The 22,020-nt window shown below is 40.6% G+C and overlaps 1 protein-coding gene across 2 annotated transcripts in view; it reads left to right on the top strand.

Moving 5' to 3' along the window:
• Positions 1–22,020, top strand: part of Slc25a13 (solute carrier family 25 member 13) — a 168,843-nt gene that overhangs the window by 119,195 nt on the left and 27,628 nt on the right. For both annotated transcript variants that reach the window (XM_028779172.1, XM_028779170.1), the window contains exon 14: positions 19,540–19,680. In XM_028779172.1, coding sequence (XP_028635005.1) covers positions 19,540–19,680 — 141 coding nt within the window. The remainder of the gene's footprint in view (positions 1–19,539; positions 19,681–22,020) is intronic.

Raw genomic sequence — 22,020 nt, 5'->3', positions numbered from 1 at the left:
GGTTCACATAAAAGAGCAAAGGTGAAACTTTATGCCCCAGTGTGAGGGAATTCGAGGGTGGGGAGGCGGGAGTGAGTGAGTGGGTGGGGGCATACTCTCAAAGAAACAGGAGGAGGGGAGATGGGATAGGGAGTTTCTGGGGGTGGAAATGGGGAAAGGGTATAACATCTGAAATGTAAATAATTAAAATATCCAATTTTTAAAAAAAAAGAAATTTTAAATTTCTTACTGAGATTAGTTCTAGCATAGAATCCTGAGCATTTTTCTAATAGATCCACAGTGAATAGTAGTGATATTTTCACCATAATTTGTAACTCAGCTAGATGCTGAGAGTGGAGTTTATAGACTCTTAGATCAGAAAGAAATCTTTGTGGTAGTGTTTTTCTCTGAGTAGATTTTCTGATTTTTAAATTAGACTCACCGATGCAAGAATTCTGAGAGAAACTTGAGCCCCCCCAAACTCCCCTCGCACAAAAGATACATGCACCTTCTCTTTCCAGCCTTTCCCTTGTTGGTCATGGCTCCTTCTGTAAAACAGTGTGACTGATGACCTGGTAGGGGACATGTTGTTGGTAAACTTGGTAGAGGAAAAGACATGTGACCACAGCCCTGCCAGCAACTCCAGAAACTTACCTGCCAGCTCTGAGTATGTCGTGAACGCTTTCTTGCCGTAACTTTACCTGAATAAATAAATAAATGAATGAATGAATAAATAAATAAACAAATAAATAATCAAAGCACGCAATGCTGATAATGTGCGGGTTGCAGCCGTTTTCTCTTCTGTGCATCCAGATGAATTAAGGATTAAAGTCTAGGTGAGGAGGTGAGGAGTCTGAGATCCTCTGCTCCTTTGATCCTGTTAAATACCAGGTAAGGAAAGACAGATGTGCTCCTAGGATTACTTTTAGGAAAGAAAGCATCTGGCATGAAAATCTAATATTCACCAGAAAAACTGTATCAATACCCCTTATTTTACAGAGCTCATACTTAGTTTAAAAAAAGAAAGAAAGAAAAGAAAAAGAAAGAAAGGAAGGAAGAAAGAAAGAAAAAATTATTTCTATGTCAGTAGAAAATAAAATTCTGTTACAGTTTTTGTAAAGGCAGTGACTGCGCTTGTGGTAATGCAGCCCCAGTATTTCCCTGTTTTAGTGCGCTCACATGTGTACATACGTGAGTGCATGTGACGTCGTGAGTTTGTATTCGTTCATGGGAAAAGTCATTGATAAGATGACATCGATTGTTCTGGAAATGATAGGTAAAGATATCACAGCCAGGGCTAGAGAGATGGCCCACAGGGTAAAATACTGGCCACACAGTGTGAGGACTGGAGCTGTCATCTGAAACGTCCATGTAAAAGCCAGCTGGGAGCTGTGGATTTCCTGTGATCTCAGCTTATTGGAAGCAGAGCTAGGAATTCTCCAAAGCAAGGTGACCAGCCAAACTAGCTGAAATTAGCCAAAGACTCAGCCTTGATAAGGAAGGTGCAACAGGACTAAGAAAGGCACTGGGCTTCACTGTCAGGCGCCATATTGCCTGTGCATACACGTACTCTTGTGCCTGCACACACATGTGGCCGTATGCACAACTGCAAACAGGATAGCATGACTGGAAAGGTAGGAAATGTAATCTAGTTACTCTCCCTAGCAAATGGTCAGGGCCTCATGCTATTGTCTGCTTCAATTTCTCCTTTCTTTTTCTTCTCTGGTTCTAGGGAAAGAGTGAACCTAAGGCCTTGGACATTGTATGCCAACCCTGAACTGTATCTCACAACCACTTTCCCCCTTCTAATTTCAATTCAAAAGCAAGCTCTCCTTAAGTTGCCCAGACTGCCCTTGAACTCAGGCTGTAGTCTAGGCAGACCTTGAACTTGTTCTCCTTCTCCTTTTGGCCTCCTGAGTACCTTGAATTACAGGCCTGGCCATTAGGCCTGGCTTCTGTATTCTCATATGTTTATGAATTTTGTATCTGCTTTTGTAGGTGTGTATTAGTTGATTTTGCTGTTGTTTCTTTGAGATAGGGTCTTGCTGTGTAACCAAAACTGGACTGGAACTCAAGGTCTCCTTTTCTCATCTATGAGTGCCAAGATTACATATGTATATCACTGTGCTGGCCATAGACTTATTTTGTGTGTGTGTGTCCATGTGCACATGTGTGTAGAGGACAAAGGACAAAGCACAAGAACTGGCTCTCTCTCTTTCCATTACTTGGCTTCCAGTCATCAAACTTAGGCCCTTAAGCTTGGCAGCTAGTTAGTTAGCTAGTTCGTGCCTTAACCCCTTAACCATTTCAGTGATATCCTAGAAACTTCACATGTTTTGTTGTTATCTTATTTTATTTGTTGGTATTTTACCTGCTTTGTATGTCTGTGGACCAACTGTGTTACTGGTGCCTGTGGCACCTAGAAGAAAGTGTCAATTCCCCTGGGAACAGTAAACCACCATGTGGGAATTGAACCTGGATCCTTGGTAAAAGTAGCTGGTGTTTTTAACTGCTGAGCTATCTCTCTGGGCCCCAGGACCCTAGGTGCTATTTTTAAGGTAAACTTTTATTCCATCATTTTTATATCACATTTAGTTGAAATTAATTTTTATTATGAAAAACTGTGGGAAATACAAAGTTATGAATCTATGTATGACTCTAGGTTATGGTAAAATTGCAGACTGGAAAAGTGCAACTAGGGGTCCTTCTGTAGTTGTCTGGTGGCCTTCCCTCCCTCCTTCCCCATGGTTACCATTATCTTGAGTTAGGTAGCTCTTCACTATAAGGCTGCGTCTTTCTACTCTGTGCTACATCTGAGTGTATATCCCTCAGAAGTGTAAATGTTTACTTTTGAATGCTGGGCCCACGCCTGGTGCTACAGGAGCACCCAATGCTGTCCAGATCTAAGCCTTAGCCTTTCCATCAGGACCTTGCTTGTCAGCAAAGAGCAGTAAGTGGGAACATGACTTCCCCACGCTGTAATGCTGCTTATCTTACAGATGTTTGTAGTTACAGATGTCTGTTACAGATGTTTGTAGTTACAGAGCTGTTACATAGAGATTCCTGCAGTTAGGACAGTATGTCATGGTTAGTTAACCAACAGAAGGTTTCTAACTAAGACTAGACTATTTCCTTCAGATTCTTATAATTTTAACTTATATCCAGTGTTGAGTAAACTCAAAATTTCAGTGTGTCCTGCCACAGGCCACCTCTCCTTTTGCTGTAGCAGGTGCTTCCTCTTTCTGCTTTTCTTTCTTTCTCTCCTTCCTCTCTTCCTGCTTCTCTTTCTTTCTCTCCTTCCTCTCTCCTACTGTGGCTCTTGCTATTTATAAGAGATCTTTCTATACGATGTTTGTATTTCTCATAATTTCTTCATTTTCTATATCTCCCTTCTTACCACGTAATGGACACGCCTTCTGCTCGCTCACATACTCCATTGACCTCTGATAATACGTGGCATTTTGCCATCAGACTCTTAAAGATTTGATAAAGGAAACAGCTTCGAACTCAAAACTGTTCTTCAAAGTGATTTTCATTGCCAGAGCAGTTGATCTAGACCTATAATTGTAGCTACTTGGTTGAAGAAGGAGAATTAATTGCTGGGCTAAGACTTACCTGACCTACAGAGTGAGTTCAAGACCAGTATAAATAACTTGGTGAGACCTTGTCTCAAAGTTCAAAAGTAAAAAGAACAATGGGATACACCCTTGTGGTAGTGGACTCACCTAGCACACTCATGGTCTGGGTTCAGTTCTCAGTACCAAAACTAAAAGTGATCTTGTTAAATACGGAAAGTTTCAATGACAGATTTGGTGGTATCTGTATCTTGGCTTCCTGTCATGTGTCTTTCTGTTCATAATAAAATTTATCGCCGTTGTCTCTATAGTATGTTTCCCAGGGCCTCCAAGTCAAGATGAGTAGTAAGCACATGGTCGGACCATCCTTTTGCACACTAAAAGTGTTATTTTCAAAAGTTTTTACATCAAAGTTTTAAGAATTATCAGAAATAAGAAAATAATCAGAAACTCTTACTTCTCTTTTGAGCTTATGGTACCTGTATTTTAGATTTTGTGACAGTGTTTCCCTTTGGCTTTTTGGATAGGACTGAATGTAATCTTGCTCAGTTTCCTCAGGGGATAGGGAAATGCACTGGAGTCTGACTACAGCAGCCACTGAGGCCCTAGGCCACCTCGAGAGTTCTTGCCATTCCTAATCCATTCTGCCATGCTACCAATGGGAGCTTTTGTCACAGTGACAACGTCCCATGGTTTATTGTTGGCCCACTGTCCCATACTCTCATAGGCTTCAGTCTAAGGTCACTTGGCTCCCATTTTAGATCTGTGACAAAACAGAGATTTAGCAACAAGGCTTGGTCAAAGAATGTTGGTTACTTCCTGGTAGACAGGAAATAGAGAGTAAACAAAATGCTGGAGACCAACTATACATTCAAACACATAGCCACAGTAATCTTCCCAACTAGCTCAACCTGTTAATTTCAACTGCCTCTCCACATCCCAGTAACACTATCTAACTAAGAATCTATCATTGAATTTATCATGGTATAGACACTTCCCAGAAGTCTACTGTGGGCAACTAAGCCCCGGAAAAATTAGTTTTCTAGGAATTTTTCATATTCAAACCATAACATTGGGTATCAAAACCAGCTTTTCATATATACTAAGTGCACCACCACCAAGCTGAACCCTGAATCCTGCTCGATCTTTTCAATATAGCTTTGAATTCACCTTAGACTATACTGCATGACTGTTCTGGTTCTACACTTGACTTGAGTATCTACTGAAGATGTCTGGCTTCACACAGTGATGTTTTACCATCATTTCTCTAGGTTCTCTGTGTTCAGTGGGCTCAAAAGGGAGAGTCTCAGTCAGGGTCTCCATATTGCTAACAAGGTGCTGCTGGGGATGAATCTTCTAAAACCTAGCCTGAAGTGGATACCAAAATGGTGAACTTTTATGGCTGGCACCAATTTTCTCTGTCAGCTGATAATAACTGGGGCTGTTTTCCAGAGACCATCTACTGTTTGCTTCTCTGTGTAGCTTGGACTTTGCAAGCCAAAAAGTTTGCAAACTTGGTACCTTGATTCTGAAATGGAACCTTGATCTTCAGCGGAAGCTGCAGGACTTCTTCTGTTGGACTATTCTTCCACTGTTTTCTTTGCATCAGATAAGTATGTGAGGATAGCCCAGGTTTAGAAACAGAAAAAAAGATCTCTTTTTGATACAGTAGTGACTTGTAAGCCACTGACAGAAGCAGTGTTTGGAAGCATGATCATTGCCTACTGTGTAAGAAGTCTTCCGAGCAGGTCCAGTGGCTTCGTGTCTTTTGTTGACTCTCAGATTCACTTTTCTACTCCAGATTGTCACTGTTCGTAGGGGATCAGGAACTCACCTCAGCATCAATAACAAATAAGGGCTTATCTTGAGGGTATCGTGAAATAACATGCAAAGTTCTTGAAATTTGGGTACCTCTGGAAACTCAGTGCTGTCTTCATTTTCTCCACTTGGCCAGTTGGTTCCTCTCACAGTGGCTTTACATCTTTCCACACCTCTTATCGGTCTGCTGTCAGTTTCTCCTCTTCATGGTATTTATTGCCTCAAGAATTTGCTTCATGTCCTCACTAGGCACCTGGCCTCTCCAGTTGACCTTTCAGCCTCTTCAGCTCCTACTCTAGGCCCAGGTAATTAACTCAAGTTGCTTAGCTATCTATGCTCTCCTACTCAGTGACTCCTTGAGAGAAGAAATTTGCTAGTGTGTAGATTTGATTATGGATGGTTTGGGGTGTGACCCCACCCAGATTTTCTGAAAGACTGTATTTGCATCCTCTAAGAACATGATCAAATCCTCTTGCAGTCTTTTGATTTTTGTTTTGTAAGGAAGTAATCCTGAGTGATGATGTGGGTGCCTGGGTCATGAAATATATCATTGAACCTGAGATTTCAAACCAGGGAAAAAAAATTTCCTCAATAATGAAGACACAGGCTGTCAGAACTGTCGAGGAGCTAGCCTGAAGTAGATTTAAGTCCTATTTTTGTGATCTTTCTTTTATAAAAGGTTCCTATAAAGATGTGGCCTCATAGTATTTTGGGGTTTTTTTTCCCCTTAAGGCAGTTTTATTTCCCAATCTTACTTATTACATTTTTAGAAGGAAGAATTTCCATTGACATTAACATCAGATGATGTTAGCTTAGTCACTAAGTGGAATCTCTTTGATGCTACTCTGATGGAACAGGTCAGGTAACCAAGAAAATGCAGTGCATGTAATTTTATTACTTTTTTTTAGTGCTTATATCTTTATAATTTGATTAGAGTTTAATGATCATTTTCTTTATTTTAAATTTTTGTTATTGTTATCATTTGAAACATTCCAGAGAAAATATTTTTGCCTATCCCGAAAGCTGCATAGGGTCACTAGATATTTAGTTAGGAAGGGTTGGTAAAGAGGGTACAGTTATTCCATGTGCCCTGCTTTATGAATTTACAAATAGATGGCCCATGGGGAGTGTTAACTCCAGAAAGAGCAAGTGGAGGGGGTGATGGACTACAGGGAACAGCTGTAGCCATGACCATGTATCTCCTTATCAAGGAGAGTTCACAAAGGAATAGTCCATGAACACGCAGAAATCGGACCAACCTTTGAAAAGTTCCTATTTATCTCATTTGACTTCATTTCTAAAAATGACATCAGAGCCCTAAGAACAGGATGAAGATAATGACTGGGGACATTTGGTATAGTTTATTTATGATGACTCATGTTTTAAGTAGAAAAGAGTTTTACTTACAAGAAGAGTTACTTGTAAAATCATCGTGTCCAAACCATGGAAGACCCATATAAGAGAGGATTTCAAAAGGAGATGATGAACAGAAAAGAAAAAAAAAAGTTACCATAGCAACTTCCAAATTTGGAGACATTTTTAGAAGGAAGAATTTCCATTGACATTCACCCAAGATGTTTTCACGGGGATGGGACTTAGGCCTTGGCATGAACAGAGTTCCAGTACCTACGTGCCTCCACTTGTCTTGTTGAGAGCTCTCTCTCTCTAGATGACTCTTACTTGAGCTGAAGGTAAAAATGAGAACAATGCCTGATGATGCTGAGGACTTTGGGATGCTCCGGATTCAGTGGTTATCTCTTCCTTAAGATCATACACTGGAATTTAAGGCCCAACGTGATGGCATTAGGAGAGGGAAGTGCCATTCTGAGGTCACGAGCACCCCGCTTCTTCCTTGCATGTCCTGCCCTGGCACCTGACCTTGGATATGTAGCTTCTGGAACCCAGAGGAATCACTTGGTGTCATTTGCACTTGACTGTCGCAGTGTGCTTTCTATTGCTATGAAAAAAGACCATGATCAAAAGCACCATGAAGAGGAAAGGATTGTTTCAGCTTTAGTTTAATGTTCATCGTTAAGAGAAGTCAGAACAAGAACTCAAGGCAAGAAACCTCAGGCAGGAAACAGAAGCAGACGTCATGGAGTGTTGCTTTCTGACTTGGTCTCCATGATTTTTCTGTTTGTTTTCTTATACAACCCAGGATCCTCTGCCCAAAGGTGGCACTGGGCCACATCAATCAATAAAATGCCCCCAAAGCCTTGCCTGTAGGACCATCTGGATGGGGGCATTTTCCCAATTGAGATTTCCTCTTTCCAGATGCCCCTAGCTTGTGTCAAACTGACAACCTTTAAGTGGCACAGGGGACCAATCTATGATAATTTGGCATTGTAGCCTGAAAACATGAAGACATCAATGTGTTTGGATCAGAGCTGTCTGTGAATGCCAGGACATATCTTCTTAGTAGAGGAAATTTCAGCTTTCATGGCAGATACTCAGCCCACCAGATAACTTATTGCTGTTTTTTTTCCCACTCTCTTCAGCAGTTAAAATATTTGATTCAGGACACTTGAAACATTGGGGTCATCTTCTGGGTTTCTAACAAATAGAGGAAGGGTTTCTTATGATATGAAAATTTGAGGAATGATTGGGCCACAATTGTCCTAGAGTTAAGGTAGTTCAGACGCCGATAGCTCTTAAGCATTAGCTGAGTCTGGTGGGTAGCAGTCACAGTAGACAGTGTAACAGGCAGACCCTGAATGTCAACATGTTTGACAGGTCTGTAACTTAATTGCTTTTTAATGTCAAATAGATTCCACTTTGATTTCTTGGCCAGGCTTCTAAGGGCCTATTAAAACCCCATGAAGCTGAAAATATGAAATTTGATGTTGATAAAATGTGTAAACATAATAGCCCTTTTCCACCTTTGCCATGTGGTTAAAATCGTTAAGACTAGAACCTTCCCATTCAGTATCTCAGGAACAATTAAATAGTAAGAATCTTCTCTTGCCTCTTTTCAGAGTTCTTAAATTCATATACCCAACTAAAAGAGGAAAATCCTATATCACATTGAGTTTCAGTGTGTCCAGTTTCATAGTTTCAGTAAGTTTGCCAGAGCAAAGTGCCACAGGTCAGGTGGTGGACATAGCAGTTATGTATTTTCTCCACAGATCAGGATTCTGGGAGGCCAAGGCTGAGGTCTTGCCAGATACATTTTCTCTAGAATGACCACATCCTCTCTGTTTCCTCAATGGGGTCCCCCTCAGTCAGTGTGCTGTGTGTATCTCAATCTCTTCTGAGGACACTAGTCTTCAAGCAGGGCCAACCCTATGACCTGGTTGTATTTGAATTACCTCTTTAAAAAAAGACTTCCCTCAAAATGTAGTCTCATTCTGACATTGGTAGCAGAACTGTGTATACAAATTTTGGATTTTATGATTCAAACCATAACAAGTGGGGTACTAGGCATATCCAACCCACCTGTTGCTGAAGAGTGCTGTGAATCAGCCTAGTACAAGTACATCTTACTTAAAGCATAGTGAGATTTGTGATTTTTTCCATTTTTTAAACTGGATTGTGTGGTTCTTGAGGGTGAGCATAATAATATCATGTCCCAGTGTCAAAAGGTCTGCAAAGGGTTTGGTTTGGTTTGGTTTGGTTTGGTTTGGTTTGGTTTGGTTTGGTTTGGTTTGGTTTGGTTTTATTTGGTTTTGTTTTATTTTGTTTTGTTTTGTTTTCAACCTAGAAGAACTTTTGATTGTGGGAGGATGAGGATGCTTCTTGTAAGGGACGAGACTAGCATGGAGTGAATGACCTTGGATGAACTCTTGCAACTGTCCACATTTCCTTGGGAGGCTGCTGAATGTCTGTCTTCAATACCTTGACTGTTTCTGAGCAATATACATTCATTTCTACCACCTACTGTTCCTTGATGAGTATCTGTTTTCTCTCTGTGATCTCTGTGAAGAGTAAAAACACTTGTCCTACCTTCGAATTATTTTGATGCTTCCATTGACATCAAGTCAGGATGAGTAAATGGAAAAACACATTGAACCTAAGAATTCTTAAGAAGCCTGTTTTCTAACTTCCTCACATCTCAAATGCTGTCACAATTGTATATGTTCATTTTAATGTGACAAGCCAGGAGGCATTTACTAGTCTAGAGCTTATTTGTACAATTTTGTTGTATCTAAATAATCAAAATAATGTATTTGGGTTTAGTGAAAAAAAAGTTACCCAATAACTTTATATTAATCTATTTTGTGACACATGTAACACATATTTTAGAATGTCAGTGTGCAATTAGATATTCTTAGCACATGTCATTTGTGAAAAGCACTTTAAATCTAAGTACACTCAATTGAGCATAATTAAAATATCAAGATACATATTCTTCATATACATTTTGCCACTTAATTTTTTAAGTAGCTATAAGTATCTACCATGTGAATTCAAATTAAAGGAAGGTGATTAAATTATGGATATATTTAATGCCTTTAGTTTAAAACATAGCAGAAATTATGCTGTATTAAAATATAGTGCCATGTTTCTGTGGACAGCAGATTGATGGCTTCAATTGTTTTCAAAGAAAGGCTGTTAGTGTTCCCTCAAGATTGGTGATTAGAGGCTGTTTTTTTTTTTTTTAGACACTTTTCTAGTTACTTATGACAGGATCCTCCAGGTTCTGCAAACGAATATTTGGGGATACTATCTCGTTTATTAAGGGTACTCTGCAGAAATGCTAGTTGTATTCAGACAAATGGAAGAAAATGGATTATGGGAGAGTAGAGAGAGCAGGAGCCCCTGAAGATGTAATAGATTTAGACGCCTGATACCTTCTGCAGTCCTTATGATGAGCCTGTTCGAGTTATAGCAAGAAAATTGATTTGTCTATACCCCTTCTACCTAAAGAATAGTGTCAGCTTCGTGAGGTTTATTGAAGCTCATTGTTCTTTGGATATTTAAAGAAAAGGGACAATACGTCAGGATTGTGTTGTATTTCTAAATATTTCTTGGAATGCTGTTTCTACTAAACAGATAGCTGTACCTTCACCCCACAGCCATAATGTTCCCAGTGCATTCAGAGGCATCAACAGTAAAGCAAGTCTTTTTTGTAACACAAGAAGAAAAAATTGGGGTTGCAAACTTGTGAGGAAGCAGAGATAGCAAGCTTATAAAAACACCTAGGCATGGACCAAAAGAAGCCGTGATAGAAGCCATATTTCAGGTTCTTTGCAGAGTAACCATCTAGCCCATTTTACTGAGAGGGGATATTAGAAGGAAAAAACTATAATTTTACTTTGAGCCCCAAGAAATCATATCATGTGAAAAATTAGAGCATTTTGGAAATGATGATGCTTTGTGTGGGGAAAGCCGTATTCATTTGAGAAGCTTAGTGTGTGGGCTCCATGCTGGCATAGTTGCAGCTGTCAGGGCCCATTTCCCTCTCCGGTTGCTCTCAGGCCACAGGGTGTAAAGGTGCATTTGTGTTGATGATGGGAGTCAGGTAGGAATTGCAGTAGCCAAGGCTGTTGTACAAAGGTGTGAAGGATGACATGGTAGAGGTGGAGTGTCTATTGTTCTGATCGTGAACTAATGCTGTGTTTATGTTAAATCTATACCAACTAGAATAACCATTCTTTGCAAGCCCATCGGAGTAAAATAGAAATTGCCACTAATTACCCATTTCTGATCGAGTCTAAAGCAGGCCTCAACGATTCTATTTTAATGATTTAGAGCTTATAATTCCTACTTGTCGGACTTCTGTGTGATTTCTTGACTAATCTACAAAGACAGAAATGGGATAAATCTTTAAAACCAATTCGATTTATCTGAAAAAATAACACCTCTTCATATCTCTTTGATGTGTGTGGATCGTTTATTTATGTCCTTGACAAAAGCATCACAATTCATGGGAACTGTGGTCCAGATGATCAGATTGACTAAAGACACAAAGAAGAAAGAAAACTCAAAACCTATTTTGATGCTCAGTTTCTTTGGTAATAAATTAGCATAAAGGTTCTGAGGTTTGGTTTGAAATTAGGCCAGTCTGGGCTCAATGTTTATCTCTACTGTGGACAGAATTCTGTCTCTGCTTTCTCATCTCTAGAAAGGCAAGAGTAGCAAATGGAGGAAGAGGGCAAAGATGTCTGAGTAGAGTTCAGCACTGTGCCCGCTGTGCTGCAAGGGTACCACAAATTGAGAGGAGGAGGTAAAGAATGGTTTTGTCAGGGTGCTGTCATTCAAGGCTTATAACTGTGACTTGTTTCTAGTCACACCTATGAACCATTCATTCTTGGGAAGTGAGTCTAGAAATGAGTATCCTTCCAAGGTCCCAGGATGTAGCTTAATGGAAGAGGGTCTGAGTAGCCTGCACAAGGCCCACCATTAGCACCAAAAAATGAAAGGCCTCCCTTACCTTGCTTGTTAGGGAACCACATCATTCCAGAAAGGGACCTTCAAGGTTGATGCATGTATAGCTGGTGTTGTCGGAAGCTTTCTGGAGATGATTGTATGGTCACGGTAGGGGACAGCCTTAGTTGATAAGGACCAGTAGATACCTCCTTGTGCTAAGAAGGCCAAAGGTATTAGAGTAGCTTGCACACTCAAACACTAAAGACATGAAGGAGAGGTTAGGAGGCAGCTAGCCAGGTGTAGTGGTGCATGCCTTTAATCCTAGCACTCAGGAGGCTAGGCAGGTGGTTCTACAAAGTGAGTTCAAGGTTGTGTTGCTTCTGCTGGGAAAACCTTCATACCCAAACAACCACAGCTTGCCAAATGTAAACTAAATGCAACTTCTTGTGATCCTTGCATTGGTATATTGTCAGGGTCTGGCCCTCCTCCAGCATACGGAACCCCTGCCTAACTATGCACTAGATGAGAATCCTGGGGAGCAGTGGTTAATAGATGCTGGAGACTATGCTAGAAGGATCGTTGAGGCAGATTTCTTCATCATGATTGATGGGACTAATGCTGATACACAGCGAAACCAGTCTCCTAGATTCCTCCTGTAAAGAAGAAAAGCAGTAAACAGCTACTGACTGTCATGCTCACAGGTTGTATGCAAGAGAAAGGGGCTCCTACCTGTAGGCAGAAGGAGCCTTCCTCTTTTACGGCCTGTGCTGCCTGTACATGGCTTTTTGGTACCTTTGTGTTGCTATTTATGGCTACTTCATTTATTTGGTTTGTGCTACATTTAAATTTTTTTCTGATGTTCCAGAACATGGATTGGCACCTATAAAATTCTCCATGTGACTTTTTTTAAACATCTTTGGATACCTAAGTTAAACTTTTACTTAGGAAAATTGCTTTGAATGTTAAATTAATTTGAGGAAAAAGACATTTTAATAATATGCGGTTTATTTTTTTAAATGGTGTTTTTTAATAACACCTGCATTTGAAATTGAATTGTGGGCAGATATACATTTATAACATTGACTCCTCCTGATAACAATAGTTGGATCCCGAGTTTTCAAATCTTTTATCCCTGTTACAACAAAACGCAAAACCTATAATTTTCTTCATTTTGGTCTTGGGTATCTTACATAGTTATTTCTTGCTAATGATACTTATTTTCAAAGAAAAAAAAAGTTGAGGTATAAACTCTTTTTGGATATACCAGTTCTTTCTCTCTCCTCTGAAGCTATGTAATGTTTTTGAACATCAGGTTCTTCCTGTTTAGAAACGTAATAGTTGGGGTTTTTTTGCTACTATTCAGTAAAATAAAGTGGATTGTCAAATATTCTTGCTCAGTATGATAACTTCCTAGGTAAGAATCCACATGGCACTGAACTTATCCATCTATGGGTCATGTGTACACACAGTAGGCTCTTTGTGGAATACTCATGTGGTGTTGCCTATGACTCTGGCTCCTGCTGATAGGTACCAATACAGCCCTAAATTTCGTTTAGGTACTTTGCTTTCTGTTGTTACTTCTAGGCTGTTTGTGTTGAGTTTAGCAAGAGCACACACGAGTAATTTCCTCTTTAATCATCACCATCATCTCTATGTTGCTGATCATAACTTCTTGTAGAGTGCCAGAATCCTGTTTTGCCATCAGTTCCAGGAGCCAGGGATATGGCTGTGGTTACATGTCAGAACGTTAGCTGCCTTGTAGCTCAGGCTGGCCTAAAACTTGCTGGCCAGGAAAGTTTTCATATTATTATTTCTCACTCCCCTCCTGTACTCAGAAATGACTGGGTCTTGCTTTAGTAAGAAAAAAATATATATCCCCAGCTATTTTATCTCTGCACTCCTTGGTGACTATAAATACCCATTGTACTCTGCATACTCTCCTACTGACAGTCATTTTCTTTCGTCCTTCTGCTCTGCCTCAGCAGCCACTTTGCTTTCACATTAGGTCACCAGGTTTGACTGTGTCTGAAGTCTGCAAATCCTATTGACTTAGTTCACCAGCTCCTTTCTAGAAGCCACATTCCTGACTTACTTCTCTGCCCCATCCCGATTCCCAGGACACTACTGTCTAGTAAGTCTATTCATTCACTACTCTTTGGTTTTTTTCAAGACAGGGTTTCTCTGTGTAGCCCTGGCTGTCCTGGAACTCATTCTGTAGACCAGGCTGGCCTCGAACTCAGAAATCCACCTGCCTCTGCCTCCCAAGTGCTGGGATTAAAGGTGTGCGCCACCACTGCCTGGCTTCATTCACCACTCTTGACTTTAATTCTCCTTCCAACCGCATACAAGCCCCTTGGTTGAGCTTCAGTGTGCCCTCAACTGAGTCTTAGTTCTAATCTCCCAGCTCACATTCTTCACATTCTGGGTTGATATCTCTTTATTATTTTCCATCCTCTGAAATAGCTGCAAAAACTCAACTCCTTTCACCTTTCCTCCCACTCTACATTCTAACACTGTTGATTTTCATTGCGTCTGGATTTCATTGCACCTGATGCCTCTCATCCCTTCTCTTCTCCTTACAGACATAATTGTCCTAATTGTACCTTTTCTCTCTTGACCAATCTGCTAAAACTCTTAATTGTTACCCTTGGCTTGGGCCCCCTTCCTTCCAAATTAGCACCAAACACAGCCCTTTGTTATCTAAGCCTCTTTCCAAGTCTTGGATGCACCCCTGCAGTTCTGAGCTATCTATGTTTACACACCCTCTCTTCATTCAGATTTAAGGGCACCACATCCACTGTACAGGTCCCTCTTCAGGATGGTGGTCAGGGTCCAGTCTTTGTCCCCAGACTGTCTTTCCATGATTTCTCTCAGTGGCTTCGTTTCCCACTATTCTCTTTCACACCCTTCTGTTCTATCTAAATTGGTGGTTCTCAACACGTGGGTTGAGACCCGTTCAAGAGTTGCATATCAGATATTTTAAATATCAGATACTTATAATTCATAATGGTAGCAAAAATTACAGTTATGAAGTAGCAGAGGCAAAAAAATCACTTAAGATTGAAGCCAGCATAGTCTATAAAGCAAGTTCCAGGCCAGCCAGGACTACATAGCAAGACCTAATCTTGCTCCTCACTTAACAAAGAAACAAACAAACATACACCAATAAGACTCATTTTAACTTACTTCCTTTTTTTTTAATTGTTTTTTAGAAGCTCCATCTCCAAATACATGCACTTGCTGACATGTACATGCTTAGGTTTCTGAGCTTAGTCACAGATATCTGTGACTTTTGATAAACTAATTTAACTTGTACAATTACTTTTTTATATTTATCCTAATGTAAAGATACATAGTACATGCAAAGCAGGGTCCAGGTCATCCATGTGAGATATTAACTGGATGTCCATTACTATTTCTCCTCTTATTTTAAGTTCTCCGAGAACAGGAATGCTTTCTTGCTCTTGCAAAATTCCCAGGGTGAACTTTGCCCTTTTGGGGATGAAGCAAGGAAGTAAGTGAGTTAAGAGGTATAACATAGCCCAAGTTAACACCAAACTTTTATGCAATAAAGGGATTCTTTGTCTTCTTGACTGCCTCCATCTCCCACATGCTGAAGTTACAGATAGTGTGCCCCCACTCCAAGCTCTTAAGCACAACTTTGAACGTAAGTGTTTATAAAACATTTCGAGGATAAGCATGTGGATAAATATTCAGGAGCAGAAACAAGTGTATCAGTTACTTTTCTGTTACAGTGATAAAACACCATCACCAAAAGAACTCTATGAAAGAGTTTATATGGGCTTATGGTTCCAGAGGGAGACATGTCCATCCATCACGCAGGGAACTATCGAGCTGGCCATAGATAGACAGGAGGAATAGGAAGCTGAGAAATGTGAGTCTTTAACAGCAAGCATGAAGCTGACAAACCAGAAGTAGGATAACCCTCAAGGCCCACCCCCAATGTTGCACATCCTCCTTCAAGTCTACAACTCCCCACATTGCTCCAGATAGTGCCACCAACTGGGGACCAAGGTTTTAGATGCCAGAGTCTAAGTGACACATTTCCCATTCAAACCACCACAGCAAGTCTGTGTTTTTCCCTCAGTTGAAGTCAGTAACAGAAGGTAAAGCAAGAAAACCAGAAAGAAGTCCCTGCATTCACTGAGGGTACAATCTACCATTGTGAGTTCAGTATGGCAAATCTTCTTTGAAACCCTCCAGAGACTCCAGAAAGTCATAAGAAAATGATTTCTGACAAACACCACATGTACACAAAAGCCAGTATCTTTGCACATCCAGAGCTCTCAAGTGATGAGGGACACAAAGCCTACGTGTACAATAGGTGTTCCTGTTCATTGTTGGCCTGTTTGAGGTATCTTTGATCTCTACAGAGGAGGAACATGGCTAAGGTACTATGAATAGACAATAGAACCGGAGTTGGAAGAGCAGCGAGAAACCAGTGTGCTGTGCAGTGATCAAGCCCTGGAGATGCCCAGATACTGTGTACCAAATGATAAGCATCTTCTCTTGGTGCCTTCAAGTCTCGTTTCCTCCCTGCCCGACTCCAAAGGACCTGTTTCATCTTTGACACCTTTCCAGTGTGCTACCTTGAGTCTGTGGGTTCTTTATTTCTTAGTCTTCCAGAAGCTAGGTATATATTCTTCCATTACAGTTTTTGGTGCATCCAGTCCCTGAAGCCCCAGGAAGTGTATTTTTTCTCTTGTGTATCTCAAGTATCCTAAATTCAGCAATCTAACTTTGCTATTCCTAAGAGTTGGTATCTGTCTGTTGTCTTGGAGTTAGAGTTTGAGAGTTAAGTTCCTATTTTATTGGATACATTGTTAACTTTTACAGGTGTTTGTAAAGAAATAAAATAATGAGACAATTCTGTGTCTAAAAATTATACCTTTGATAATGGCAATGCTTGGTTGTGAGATCAAAAGGAAAACATAAAAGCTATTCTCTGAAATAATATGGGGGACTGGAATTAGAAATCATAGCTTTTATAGAAGATGAGAAAACCCTCAGAATTGACAGGCATCCTCCAGATTGCATATTAAAGAGATTTTTCAGTCCTTCGTGTGCATAATCAGATAGGAAAGTTTTTTTAAAAGCACAGACACAGAAATTCTTAATTAGTTATCTGGTGTGGAGTTCAGAAGTCACTGACCCTTACAACAAGCTCAGCAGGTGATTGTGACTTGGCCATGACACAGAACCAGCACCTTATGAGAGAAGGAAAGGATCCCTATCTGTGTACGGAAGGCCAGCCAGGCTAGAGATGCATGGTTAGCATTTCTTTACCTTTTGTAATAAGTGAGGTGATCTGACATGGTCTATCTTCACATGGGGCTCTCAAATGCCTCCTCACCTGCTGTGAGTGGGCTGGAGTGTGCTGAGACGTACTCCTGTTTGGGGCTTTGAGAAATCCATTAAGGTTGCAGGCTGCAGTGCCTCTTTGTATACTAGCCTCCTGCCCCTTCCATTTTATGCTCTGAATGTTCTCTCTACTCTAAAAACAATGAAAGTCAGTAAGAGAAACCTACCCTTGGGCTAATTCCGTCCTACTCTGTTTTGTCCCATGGAAGAGGTTTTATTGCTCCAACTAGAACCTCTCCCCTTTTATAGTTGATTTTTGTATTTGATAATGATCTCCACTTTCATATGACGAGTTCTCTGGTCCAGAAGCACTAAAAGAATCTTCCCTGTGTGCTTAATATGGTTACTAAGTTCATTTCTTGCTCATCAGCTTACTACATGTTGTGGAGGACTCGCCGGCAAACCCACAGCCTGCTGCTCTAGGGTGGTGGAAACTGGCACTTTCTGCATCTCCAGGTTCCTACAGGAAGCAGCAGAATATGAGCAAGCACAGCTCTTCTGAGCAGAGGACAAGATGTTATTGTATGATCAAGGCAGACACAGAAGCCCCAAGACATGCTATATCAGGCTCTATTTCCTATTTTATGAGAGCCTTCCCGGGACCTCCCAAGTTGTTTGGATGGCCCTCCTAGACAAGAGTATGGGGTAAGAAACATCCTGAGAGTGAACAGGGAGAGGTAGCCTGTATCTAAGGAATCCGTGGACACCACTCCTCTGTAAATGCAGAGACAGGGAAATTTTGTTCTAAAACAACCAGATGTGTCCTGATGAAGATAATGAATCGTTGAAAAGAGAATTTTGTTAGCCTCGTTGTCCTAGTAGTGCACCATCTGTACAGAAATTTAAAATGTAATAAGAAAAAAAATTAAACTGTCATGTTATCACCTCTGAACTATCCCTTCAGTGTGGGTCTTCTCTGTGTGCCGTAACACTTTCCACTTAACATGCACATTGAACATTTAACAGATTACTTGGTACCTAGTATTCAGTGCATGGGCATACTCAAATTCATTTAATCTGTTCTCAATGTTGGACATTTATGTTGTTTCTTAGTCTTGTTGCATGCTATCATGAATGATAGTTCCAAGACCACTCTTGTAGCTTAATGCATTCTATTTAGTACAGAGGGCCCATTTGAGAGATGTATGTGTTGAGGGCCAAGAGTAGAGAATCTTCCAGGAGGCACTTCCATTTGATATCGACCCTAATTTACCTGTCCCCATAAGCTATGTGAGCCTCATATCTGTGGTCTGGCATTAGTGACATCATTTGATAACACACATTCAGAATTGTGCCGCACCGTGACTAATCTTAGTTGGATTATATAAAAATTGGTATATTTTTAATTAAGAAATAACAACTTGGAGACCATTAAGAAAAAAAAAAGCAAGCTTACAGCTAATATGGACTTAGCTTCAAAATGATGTTTCCTGTATTGCACTCTTTAAATATTTCACTATCAATTTCGGGGTGTGGTACCCAGCCATCACCGGAGCAAATGAGCACACAGTGACAAAGTTAAAGCTGTTATCAATGTAATTCATATCTTCACCATTTGACGTATCATTTAGGTACATCATAAAAAGAGTGATTCTACACACAGGCAATAAATAAATAAAATTGTAAGAATAACCCCGTAAAATGGAATTTGAACCCTGTTGGGTTTTTTTTTCTTCCTCTGAATTCACAAGTCTTTGGTCATTTTTAAATCACTGCCAGAATCAGGAAATCTGTGATGCAAGTTGTCCTCCATTCCCCCTCCTGTTTTGAGACACAAATTGGTCTATTTGAATATTAATTAATTTTTTATTATTTTGAGTTTAGTTCAGTAATGCCTTTGTATCTTTGGCTTGGGTGTTGTGGTAGAGTTATCCATACCTACTGACATCCTCTGTTCTTCTGGAGCCGGGGATCAAACCCGGAGTCTTGTGCATGCGAAGGCCTTGTGCACACCACTGAGAAGTCTCTCTGATTTCAGGGTGAGGGGAGCCAACCGCAGTCTCCCTCGGCTCTTTGTGTTCTTTTGTTCTCCACACTGAGAAACTAAAATCTCTATCCTAGAAGCATCCAAGCCACAAGTAGATTTTGATTCACAACTATAGTCCCTAGTTACATTTTTATTCCTTTTTAAAATTTAATTACGTGTGTGTGTGTGTGTGTGTGTGTCCACACACGCGCAGGGGCAAACACAGTAAAGGAAGTCATAGAACAACTTGGTAGGAGTCAACTCTCTTTCCACCATATGAGTCCCAGGAATTGAACTCAGATCCTCAGGCTTGGTGGCAAATACCTTTACCCATTTGGCCATCTTACTGATCCACCAACTGTTTTCATTGGTGGATAGAACCGAATGATCTGAGACCAATATACTATGAGGATAGAATATCCCAAACTTTGTTCAAAGAATGTATTCTTCTTACCGTAATCTCTTAACATGTTTCAGCTTTGATCCTAAATTTTCCCCTTTTCTCTTTAGGCTGGAGGCTCCCAAGTGATTTTCACAAATCCTTTAGAAATAGTGAAGATCCGCTTGCAAGTGGCCGGAGAGATCACCACTGGGCCTCGAGTCAGCGCTCTGTCTGTGGTCCGAGACCTGGGGTTCTTTGGCATCTACAAGGTAACTTTTCTTTTACTGGTTTGTTTAATTGCTGTTTTCTGAAGCACATGAGAATAAGTTCTGCTGAAACCCATAGGGCACTAACCTGCCAATTAGGACGTGTCCCTTCCTACCATCTGCCAGCAAACTGCCCTTAGATAGGAAGACTCAGAAGGTCTGTGATGGGGGTGGCACCTGATAGAGTCTGTCAGCATGAGTCTCTTTGGTGACACTGACCTCAGCCACTGGCTGCAGCATTTTTTTTTTTTTGGACTTGTGTTGATATAAGAACTTGATTATCTTTGTTACTTATGTGTGTGTGTGTTACATGGGGTGGTGGGTAAACACGTTTGAATGTGTGAACACATGTATGTGATAGCCAGAGGTCAACGTTGAGTGTCTTCTACTACTTTCCATTCTTTTATGACATGTGTTTCTCACTGAACCTGGAACTCACTGGCTAGACTGATTGGCAATGAATCCCAGTGACCCCTGTTTCCACCTTCCCAACACTGGGCTTACAGGCATGTGATCACAGCTAGCTTTTTCCTATATGCCCTGGAGATCCATACTGAGATCTTTAACCTTCAATGACAAGCAAACTGTGAGCCCTCTCCCCAGCCCCCAAACCAAAATCTTAGATCAAGAATTTGCTTTCTCAGCACTTGAGAGGCAGAGGCAGGCAGATTTCTGAGTTCGAGGCCAACCTGGTCTACAGAGTGAGTTTTAGGACAGCCAGGAATACACAGAGAAACCCTGTCTCAAAAACCAAAAAAAAAAAAAGAATTTGCTTTCTGATCTTACATATCTTCCGGTGCCAGGTGATTTTCCTATATCGATACCTCTTCTTAATTATTATTAGTCTTGCTCTTTTTTTATAAAATGATTTTCCAGGATGACAATGTCAATTTTTAGTGGAAATTTTTAGTGGGAAGTTTTCCCTACTTTTCTACTGCAAAGTTGCCTTGAATTAGCCCTTAATACCAGTGCTCAGGAGTCAGGGACAGATGATCACTGTGATTTCAAAGCCACACATAGAGAGTTCAAAGCTAGCCAGAGGTGCACAGAGAGACCTTGTCTCAAAACATAAAATAAAATAAGTTATTTGCATCTATGTCCAGCACTAAATTTTATTGAACAGAAAGTACCCACTCTTTCCTAACAAGATTTTAACAGAATCTGTTACCAACCAAAGTTGTTGTCTGTTTCACCAATGGGGTGAAAATTCAAAGTCTGCCTAAAGCAGTTTAATTTATATGTACATAAAAATAGATAATTAATAGGGTATACACACAGATAGAAATGTTGTATTCAAAATACATGTGTGAATTTTAAAGCTGAACCCCGCTGTTTCTTACTGCTTTTAGACACTACTCAGGTTGGCTTCTAGCATGCACTGACTTCACTTTTACCTAAGCCATACATGTGAAACATCATGCAAATGACACCAGGCTGGGGTTTGGTGCTTTCCATCTTCATATTATCTCTCAATCTTTAATATAGTCCGAGGCCCTAGGAATTTACCCTATAGACACCTACCATTGAGACACTGAAGTCTTCCCCTCCCTCATCATCCCATGTGGGGATAAGGGACCCTGCATGGGTAACACTGACCCTTCTGAGCAGTTAGGGCCTTCAACATGGTGTTTACAGTGTTTATGTTCCCATTTCCCCAATACTTTGTTTGTTTCTGGGTTCTGCAGGTGACGTGAGTGAATATTTAGAATTGCTTCCAATGGAACACCATATTCTCCCAGACCCTGTGGTTATTAGAATACCCTGTGATCTGAGTCTCTAGAATCAGATAGAATATGCCTCTCTCTACTGGGCTTTGCCTAAGAAGGCAGGTGGGTGCATAAGATAGTGTGGAATAAATACATGGTTGTGGAGTGGTTTTGTTTTTAATTTTGCATATCTGTTTGTGTGCATGGGCATTCATTTCAAGGTCGGAGGACAAATTTGAAGAGTTCTCTCTCTTTCTCTCTACCTCCACCTTGGTTTCTGGGATGACACTCAAGCTGCCAGGCTTGTAGCGGGTGACTTTACCCACAAAGCCATCCCTAAAGCCCTTGGTATGTTGGCCCTTTTGTTTTTAAATGGCACCAAAGATGTTCATCCTATGACTGAGCAACGAACAGCGTCTATAGCCATTTTGTTTGCACGTATATTACCAGCTAGAAGAAGTAAGCAGTATTGTCGAGAGCAAACACCCTCTGTTCTAACATCGTAGGCCCTTGCCGACTGTGACATGATGTAGTAGCTTGTCACATTGACAGGATGCCAGGCAGCCTTTCAGCAAGCTGTCTAGTAAAATGCACTTGGTACGATGGCAATGACTGTTATCGAAATAATATCTCCGTA

The sequence above is a fragment of the Grammomys surdaster genome, unplaced genomic scaffold, assembly GCF_004785775.1.
Source record: "Grammomys surdaster isolate TR1022 unplaced genomic scaffold, NIH_TR_1.0 345, whole genome shotgun sequence".
NCBI lineage: Eukaryota > Metazoa > Chordata > Mammalia > Rodentia > Muridae > Grammomys > Grammomys surdaster.
Note: the sequence above shows the minus strand (reverse complement) of the source record. Positions and strands in the feature narration are given on the sequence as shown.